Source organism: Triticum urartu, chromosome 1 (assembly GCF_003073215.2).
Source record: "Triticum urartu cultivar G1812 chromosome 1, Tu2.1, whole genome shotgun sequence".
NCBI lineage: Eukaryota > Viridiplantae > Streptophyta > Magnoliopsida > Poales > Poaceae > Triticum > Triticum urartu.
Genome location: NC_053022.1, coordinates 503,169,939 through 503,179,802, shown reverse-complemented (window position 1 = coordinate 503,179,802; position 9,864 = coordinate 503,169,939). Strand labels below are relative to the sequence as shown.

The 9,864-nt window shown below is 42.0% G+C and overlaps 2 protein-coding genes across 2 annotated transcripts; both read left to right on the top strand.

The window, feature by feature from the left end:
• The first annotated feature begins 1,340 nt into the window (after positions 1–1,340).
• On the top strand, positions 1,341–2,206 carry LOC125522928 (high molecular mass early light-inducible protein HV58, chloroplastic-like). The gene is made up of 2 exons (XM_048687970.1): positions 1,341–1,533; positions 1,622–2,206. The coding sequence occupies exons 1-2, from the start codon at positions 1,423–1,425 to the stop codon at positions 2,084–2,086; spliced, it is 576 nt and encodes a 191-aa protein (XP_048543927.1). The 5' UTR covers positions 1,341–1,422; the 3' UTR covers positions 2,087–2,206.
• A 1,525-nt stretch (positions 2,207–3,731) lies between these two features.
• LOC125522918 lies at positions 3,732–8,375 on the top strand. The gene is made up of 10 exons (XM_048687961.1): positions 3,732–4,076; positions 4,641–5,571; positions 5,651–5,741; positions 5,911–6,083; positions 6,172–6,670; positions 6,771–6,871; positions 6,956–6,993; positions 7,330–7,501; positions 7,623–7,767; positions 7,865–8,375. Exons 2-10 carry the CDS (start codon positions 4,693–4,695, stop codon positions 8,131–8,133), a joined length of 2,367 nt encoding a protein of 788 aa, XP_048543918.1. The 5' UTR covers positions 3,732–4,076; positions 4,641–4,692; the 3' UTR covers positions 8,134–8,375.
• Positions 8,376–9,864: the final 1,489 nt, after the last annotated feature.

The following is a 9,864-nucleotide window of genomic DNA, read 5'->3' as shown; positions in this document are numbered from 1 at the left end:
AAAGTGACTGAAACCAGGATTCGAACACTCGTCTCCTGGATGTACTGAAGGCACGACCTCCTTTAAGGTAAAAGAGCCGATTTTCTATGGTTTTTTTGTTTTTCTTCTCTTTTTTGTTTTATTTTGTTTTTTCCCTTTTCTTCTCTGTTTTTTCATTCTTTTTACATATGCATCTTCGGTTTTATTTTTTATTTGGTTTATTTTGTTTTATTTTTCGGTTTTTAATTATTTTAGTTCTTTTTATTTCTCTTGGTTTTAATTGTCCATTTTTGCATATGTCAACAACATTTTTCTAATACTCGTTTAAGGTTTTTCCAATACAAATTTAACATTTTTAATATATGATCAACATTGTTTCTATACACATTTTTTAATATTTTTTCAAATTCTTGATTAACATTTTGCATATACAAGATTAACATTTTTAATACATGGTTAACATTTTCTCTTTACATTTTAAAAAAGTCTTGATTAACAGTTTTCAAATAAAAAGATTAACATTTTTTCGAATACATGGTCAACATTTTTTCTACACACATTTAACATATTCCAAATGCTTGATTAACATTATTCAAACACTTGTTGAACATTTTTTCAAATGCTTTATTAACACTTTTATATATATGATTAAATTTTTTCATAAATTTTTTTAATACATGATCAACATTTTTTCTATACACATTTAACCCAAATGCTTGAATAGCATTCCTTGAATATTTGTTCAACATTTTTATTCAAATTCTTGATTAACATTTTAAAATACATGATCAAAAAAATTCATCATTTTTCTAATACAGGATCAACAATATTTCTAAACATGTTCAACATTTTCTAAAAGCTTGATTAACATTTTTTTAATTCATGTTCAATATTTTTCTGAATGCTTGATCAATATTTTTTCAAATACTTGTTCGGCATTTTTCAAATATTTGTTCAACATTTTCCAAGAAAAATTGTATAGGGTTTTTTATAGTATATATATTTAGAATTTTCTGAAGTATAAACAAAGGTAAAAAAAATAAAGCAAAAAAGAAACAGAAAACATAAAGAAACAGAAAAGAGGCTGTCGCCTCCCGCGCGCATGGGCTGGTCGCCCCCCTTGAGCGAGTAAGAACCTAGTCTCGCTGAAAGCGTGAAATAGGGGCGCCGCGTACACGCTGGGTTCACTTTTTGGCGAGAGCGAGTTATGGCGCCCTAGGTGTACACGTCGATGCATGTGAGCCCGCCGCCTCCCTCCGTCCACGTACAGCTCTTGCACCTCGTTCACGTGGCCACGGCCGCGTCCACCGGCGACCTCCTCACGGCCGCTATAAAGTGCATCAGCTACTCGCTCACAGAGACACAGCAAAGCAGCATCAGCCAAGTGACATCGTCCATCCATTAAGCCAGCACTACTTCTCAGTTCTCTTCGTGCCTTGAGTAATGGCGACCATGGTGGCTTTGAGTTCCTTCGCCGTCGTCAGCCGGTCCGCCGCCCGCTCTCCAGTGGCGGCCCCGCGCCGGAGGACCCTCGTCGTCAGGGCCCAGACCGAGGTGAGCTTTCACGTCACACACTTGACTGCATCGCATGTTGGCTAGTTGGAGACTCGACCTCGACGTGAGATTGTTTGTGTATGTGCAGCCTGGCATGGACTCAACCAAGGAGACGACGAGCGCATCGACCTCCTCCTCCCCGAGCACGAGCTCGACCCCGACCCCGATCCCGGCGGCACCCAAGCCCATGACCAAGAAGGCTAACCCCTCGGCCTGGGACGCGCTCGCCTTCAGCGGCCCGGCGCCGGAGCGCATCAACGGCCGGCTGGCCATGGTGGGCTTCGTGGCGGCGCTCTCCGTCGAGGCGGCACGCGGCGGCGGGCTCCTCGACCAGGCCGGCAGCGGCGCCGGGCTGGGCTGGTTCCTGGTGACCGCGGGGGTGTTCTCCGCGGCATCGTTGGTGCCGCTGCTGCAGGGCCAGACTGTCGAGAGCAAGTCGAGCGGAATCTGGAGCGCCGACGCAGAGCTCTGGAACGGTCGCTTCGCTATGCTCGGCCTCGTCGCGCTCGCCGCCACCGAGTTCATTACCGGCGCGCCCTTCGTCAACATCTAAGACTATGTACTGTAGCGCTGCGGATTCTCTTTTCATCAGCTAACAAAATTGTAATAGTAGTAGTACTAACTGTTGTAGCCACGTTTATGTAAAAAAAAAATTGCAGCCACGTTTATGCCATGATCTGATGTAGTGATTTTATTTCTATAGCTTCTTCATGGATGTGAATTATATAGTAGAAACTGAAAAGAAGCTATAGAAATAGTGATTTTATTTCTATAGCTTCTTGGTGGATGTGAATTATATCACGTTTATGCCATCTCTGACGGAGTTTCTTTTCCAGTTATATTTTTTAAGCCGGAGAGTGTTTCTTTTCCAGTTATGTTTCTTAAGTTGGAGAGTGTGCTCCTAGTCCGTCAGAGATGCTAGCTGATAAAGAAACATCCAGGTTCAAAGATTATCATGAATACTCAGAAATCCAAGATGCGCACTTCAGTTACTGTCTCACTTCCTTTATTCTGTATGCATTAAGGGCATTTCCAACACGGATTACCAAACGGACATTAATAAACAATTTTTGAACTCCCGAACATGTTTGAATTTGTTAAAAATCAAATTCAATAATATTCAAATTTGAGTATTTTTTTGAATTTATGAACTTTTTTGAATTCATGACCATTTTTTCAAACCCACAATTACTTTTTTGAATCACGAATAATTTTCAGATTCAGGAGCATTTTCAAGTTGGGCGATCATTTTTTCAATTTCATGAACAATTTTGTATTCACAAACATTTTTTCAATTTTGCAGACATTTTTTAATTCACGAACAGTTTTTGAGTTCATCAACATTTTTTGAATTCACAAATCTTAATACCAGAAAATCTTTTTTAATTTATGAACATTTTTCATTTTAGCACTCATTTATCAAGTTTTTTTAATTCAAGGTTTTTTTTATAATTCACGAACATTTTATAGACTCGTAAATCCTTTGAAATTTGGGAACATTTTTAAACATGGCAAACATATTTTTGAATTCACAGATAATTTTGCAAATACATGAACAGTTTCTGAATTCACTAGAATTATTCAAGTTCATAAGCATAATTTCAATTCATATACATTTAAAAAATATGAATATTTTTCAAATTCATGAACACCTTTTCAAATTCTCAAACATTTTTATCTTCATCTTTCTTCATACATGAAATCAGATGGTAGTAAATCAGAAGGAAAAAAACGATGATGGAAAGAGGAGAGAGTTAGCAACCGGTTTGCCTACACCCCTGAAAAGAAACTAAAATGTTGAATAACGCTCCTCCCCTACTCAATCGAAACCTGCACAGACAAGCATAGGTAAAAAAAGTGAGATATTGGCAGTAGTCTGGAATCGACAGATCTAGCATAACGAAAACAGCTACGACATCACTATGCCCTAGAAAAGCAAGCATATATAGGTGAAAAAAATCCATGTAAAAACAGCAGGATCAACTATGGCCTATGGGGGACACGTAGAAAGGGAAATACCAAAACCTGCGACCCACAGGTAGATTATGATAGGCAAAAAATACCACGAAATGGCCTGCGCGAACTGAATGCAAAAGGGCCGGAAGTAAAGGGCCCTAACAAAATCAAGAGATGGCCTAGTTAGGATTCGGCCCACAGAGGGGGCGACTATTCCGCGCGTTAGGATTCGCCCCTGCTGAAGGCCTCGTCAGGGGTCTGGACTCCTGTCTCCGTAGGCGGCGAGGGCGTGCGAACTGGGGGGAAGGCAACCGCCGCGCCGCCTCTCCGCCCTCGGCTCCCCTGCCGCCGCCGGCCTCTCCGTGCCCTTCTCTCCCCCGCGGGCGCCTCCCCACCTCGCCGCCTCCCTGCCGCCACCGACTACGGATTCCGTGCGTCCCCCGACACCGCCGCCCTACCCAGTCCGTGCTTCTCCGCCGCTGCCCCCCTCCTCTCAACCGCGCCGCAGGCAACCTCGGCCTCTTCAAGGAGGGGCCAAAAGGTTCATCCTCGCCGTCACCGGGGAAGCACCTTCGTGGCGTCACCAGGTAAAGATTTAATGCTCCACGTCACTATTTGATTTCTGTTGTTCTGCACAGAATGTTTGGCGTGTTGTCTATTTCTTGTTGATGAACCGTATATATACAATTGTTGAAACGTCTTAGAAATTCGGTCGTTGATGCATGCCTGATGCTTTCTTGTGAACTAAATCAAATAGTCAGATTTAATTTTAACTGTTCGTTTGGTAGCTAATGTCCATACCTCGTGTCCTATGCGCTTGTGTTAGCTCCTCGTTTGGTTGACGCGGTACTGCCTTTTCTTGTGCCATTTGCTAAATTTGTATGATCATTTAATCTTGCAACAATTGAATGCAGTTGTGTTGGTGATGCCAGTTAGAACCTGGAAAATATGGTTGGTCACCATAAGTTTCTTTTGCACGGCAAGATGGGCCTATAAGATGTTATGGGGCCTTAGAAAAATAGTGCCAACAAGGATTTCCGTTTCCTTTTATTTTGTTATCTCTATGTGAGATAATATATTGTCCATTTCTTTCTTATATAACATGCTTCCCTTGCTGCTGCTGCTGTCTGAACCTGCAATATTTCCTAAAGTGACTTTGGCAGGTCAAAACAACTTCCTGGAGGCCACAAAGGGGGTTTGGACATGATTGATGATGAGGCTAACTTTGGCGACATCACTGATGCCCCTGCAGAAGCGGAAGCTGCTGCAAAGTTTCATCCTAATAAGCTGCGTGGCAAGCTTCGGAAGAAATCTGTGCCATCAAGATCTGTTGTACCCAATCGTACAGTGGAAACAAGTGATGAGAAGGCTCTAGCTTTAAGTCAAGATAATTTGTCTCAAGGACTTGCTACGAATCAAGAAATAGCATCTTCGGCCGTTCATGGTAGTGAAACGATTGGTGGTGCGGAAGTTTGTGGGGGCACTATTTACACACCTTCTGATGATGTGCTGGCAGTTTCTTCTGTAGATAGGGTTTCACAAAATGACGATCCTCATGATGATCCATCTGAAGTAGCTACGCTCCAAGAAAGCTTGGTTGTTTCAGATACCCAAGCATCATCCACCCATCCAACTAGCAAGACAGTTGATGATTTAGCTGACTTTGGGGAACTATTTGACACACATTCTGAAGAGGAAAACGCTGCAAAGTCCAAGCTAAAAATTAAGGTGAAACTCAGCAAGGCAGCATCCAAGTACCGAAAGACTGGCCAAAAGAAGGCAGCTTCAACTGTAGACGTGGTCTCACAAAATAAAGAGGATGGTAACGATGATGTCAGAGGATGCAACGATGAGCAGGTACAAGCTCAACATGAAGAACATGTACAGACCTCAGATTCTCAGCCACCCTTGGGAACTGATGATGGTACAGTTGACAATTTTGTTAACCACAACCGCATCCTTGAAGAGCCTGGTCCAGAGGAAACGGCTGCAAAGTTATGCCCTAAATCACAAAGAAAACCTGGCGGGGCTTCATCCAAGGCTGTTGGGACTAGTGATGATTATGCAGCAGCTAATCTAAAGGTCAGGGTTGAAATCTGTTAGAAATTTAACTAAGTTCACAAATATGATATGCTGATGCTCTGCTTTTGATTGCTTTTAGGATATCAATGCTAGTGTTGATATAGACTCTCAAGATGGGCTGATAAATCCTCATACTGATGATACTCAACCGATCTTTGGAGAACCCTCAGGTGCGTGTTTGATTTACTTGTGGAACTTCTTTTCCATGCACATCTGGCATAACGCTCATTCTGACCATACAGTATGTCATGAGTTGTTGGCTGCACTTATCACTTTATATTGCTTCGTCTAGCTTTCCTGCTTATTTACTCATAATGAGCAAACATATTTCTGGTACAGCTGAAGCTGCTGCTACATTTCTACTTGATCTTGGAAAGAAAAAGAGCAAAGGCAAATCAGTAACATTTGTTCTACCAGATGATTATGAGGGGGTCGCTGCAACAGATACCAACCATAATGACATAGGATCTGATGAAAATTTGAACACCTTGCCTCAGCAAGCACCTCAAAAGGTAAGTCCTTGCTGAAGTCTACACTTGTGATTAGAATTTTCTTAGCACCTCAAAAGGTAAGTCCTTGTCTCATTGGTAATTTTTGCAGCATTGTCTTACTGAAGAACATTCAGACGATCAGGAATATACTGATAGGGAGAGCCAGTACTATGAGGGGGAGCGATCAGATCATGGTGTTGAACAACAATCCAAATTGGATGTTGGAAAACAAGAATTATCAATGAAGTTAAGAAGCAGGACAGAGATTCAGAAGGTTGGGTTATCTGAGCATATTGTTGACGATCATCTTGATGAAGATTTTGTTGAACCTTCAGCAGCCGAACAAAATAATGATAGTAGCGACGAGAACACTGCTGGAGGAAAGCAGAAGGCACCAAGAAAGTCAAGGAAGAAAGATCCAAATAAAGAACCTTTGAGGGGTTCCAAGCGCACCTCGACGAAATCCACTTCGGAAAAATCACAGCCGAACCAGCAGAAAAATAAAAGTGAAGTATCGTCACGCGGTCGTAAGAGAGCCTTGAAAGATACAATGACAGAACAGCCTGAGAAGAAGCTTACTCACAGAATTCGTCAAAAAAGAGCTCAAGGTATCTGGCTAAAATAACAACGGTACCCAAATAACAAAGCATCAATTTAACATGCTATGAGCTCTTGACTCTTGTATTTTTGGCCTTTGTTGTTTTATAGAAGTGCAAACGTTACTTCAAAAACCTGATCATGAGATAGATCGCATGAAGCTAAGTGTGACGCATCTCAGGTTGTTACAAGAGGCCAGAGAGCGTATTCAGGTGAGTTGTGCACGTTTGCTGGGTCTACCTTCTTTATTGGAGTATTATGCTGTTGCTCATGATTTTTGTTTTGGCCTTTCCTAGAGTAAAACACCGTCAGGACCATCATCCTCTAATCAAAGGTAGGCTCTTTTCCCAACTTAAAATATTATTTATGAATATTTTCTCTGTATCTTGTTTAACTACCATTCTGCATTTTCTGTTTGGATATTTTTACCTAAAGTGTAGTAAAATAACCAGTCATTGACAACAATGCTACAGTTCTATTTGCAAGCTTTCTATTTTATCATATAGATACTTCACTTTTTCAGATAGGGTATTTGAAGTTGGTGTTGCTGCTGCAGTTTTTATTCCAGCATCTAAATTTGTATTCTTAAATTTGATGAGTTGGTATGCTGCTTTAACCATGATTTCACTGACTTTCGCCTGTCATGTTCTTTGTTGATGTCTTTTCACAGCAGCTCCCGTTTTGGAGATACTGACGATTTTGATCCTTTTGGAGATAACTATGACAATGACAGAACAGAGAATCAGGCGCTAGAAAGTGCTACTAAACTGAATTACCATTCTTATATGGACAAAAAGACACGGGCCAAATGGACAAAATCTGACACTGACTTGTTTTACCAGGTATTTGGAAATCAACTACACCCTCTATAACTTAATAGTATAAGATGTTTTTTGACACTGTCATGCTGACGTTTTGGCTTGCCTATGGGAAACTTCAACTTTTTTATCTGTTCTGGTCCAGGGTCTTCAACAATTTGGTAGTGATTTTGCAATGATACAGCAACTATTCCCAGATAAGTCCCGTGATCAGGTACGGCAAAAGTTTAAAAGTGAGGACAAAAAGCATCCAATGCAAGTCCACGATGCTATACTTCATCGCTCGAGAGGTCAGCGGTTGCTTCATACCTGGTCCAGCCCATATATTTTGATTTCTGATTTCTGATTTTGCTTAACCTAACTCTTCTGTCTTACAACTGTATACAGATAACTTGTATTTAAAACAAGTAATGAAACAGCTCAACATTGAAGATTCGCTCAAAGACATCAACATTACACAAAAACAAGAGGTTGCATCAACTGAAGGGAACACTGGAAATGATGTTATTTCTGAAACTAACACGTTCAGTGTTGAGAATGTTTCGAATTTGTCAGATGAAGAGATGGGCACGCACCAATCTGAGGTCAAAGAAGGGGAGGATGTTGCAGCTGGAAATGCTGATGATGTTGACCTGGATGTTTTTGATTGGTACTAGCACGATAGTCACGCTGAAAATCAGGCAGAAATTATTTAGGATCTCACGGTTCTGCCAACCCTGTGAGCCAAGGACATGTTCTATGTCGAACATTTTTGCTCACAGGTTTAGCTAGTTAGGGATGCGAGATACGGATGCAGATAGTACGGTTGTTACGTTGATTACCGTTTTATTTCACTCTTGCAAGTTACTGCTGTACTCTTCAGTAGTGTTGGTTTTTCTATTTCATGCAAACTTTGTAGTCTCCCTCGAAAGTTGCTGAAGTTTGCTGCTTCGTGATGTCTCCTGCTAGGTGCAGAGCTGATGGCGGCTCTCACTTTGCTTCTAGTTTTCTGAATAAAAGAAGTTGTGGCTTGTTCAGAAAGGTATATATGTGCCTATCAAATGAATTGCCCGTAATATTGCTTGTTCTTACAGGGTCTCAAAATGTAGAGTACTGATGAGCATTTCACTGTTTTTTTATGGATACTTTTACAGCCAGCACAAAGTATCCAAAAGGGTGAAATGCAAATGAACTTTTTTGAACTGTGTCCCATCAGGCTTAGTTTTCGTTTGACGAATTGCTACATTATGTTGATGCAACCCAATATTTTCATGAGCAATTGGTATTTATTGCCTAACATCAACTGTATCAGGTCGCTCTAGTATGTGATTTTTCCGGCTAGTTCTAACATGGCATTTTCCGTCCGCTGTCATTAGGCCAACTCCACCGCGTAACCCATTTCTACCCCAAATCGTTCGTTTGTGTCCGTCTGGGGTAAAACGGGCAAATCAAACGACCCAGCGCATGGGAGCATATAGACGTTTTGTCCGGTCCGTGTCCGCTTTTGCCCCATTTCCAGACCAAAGTTGCTCTCGGTTTGGGACCAAAGCGGACAGAAAGCGGACGTCTTCGCGTCCTCGTCGTCCGTCTGTGTCCGCCTCGACCCCACATGTCACTCTCTCCTTTTCTGTACATGGCCCACCACGTGCACCAACGACCACGACGTATGGGGTGAAAATGGGGTAGTAGCGCTGCATGCAGCGAGTTTGTGCGGCCTCTGTCCGGCGTTTGTTCTCCCTATTTCTACACCATACAGACAAAATCCGGACAAAATAGGTATAGATTTAGGATTGTGCGGTGGAGTTGGCCTTAGGGGCGGGTGCCCATATAGGAGGCCCTGCAATTTACACCTACGTAACCTTTTTTATGTATCTTACGTACTGTCCGATCTGGTAGTTTTTTATTGGTAATTACTTGCACGCACGGGCCCATCCTGAAAATTGAGGGGGGGGGGCGTTTAATTAGCGATGAATGAATTTACGTAAGTTTCGTACACCAATTATATTGAATTTAAAACACCAAACAGGCGAGGTTGTCGGTTTAAGTTTTTATTGGTCGGACTGTCGGTTCATTGGTCCATTTGTGATAAAAAAACCAGAATATTCAAAAATTTGACCTCACATCAAATTAATATGCATAATATTGAATCTAAATCATTAACAAATCATGAAGTATTACAATCTAGTTGGTTATTGGGCAAAGAGCTGGTTCAAGGTTTTTGCAGTCAGACCGGCAAAGACCCACGATCACCGTTAATCAACCCGTTCTTCCTCCCTCTTCTGCTCACCGCGCGGCGGTCGTATGTATGGAGACTCCAGCCGGAGAAGATGGCCTCGTCGACGCCCGCCCGCAGCTGCCAAGCGGCGGATCGCCGGCCTCGTGTGCCAGGCGAAATGCATCACAGAAGG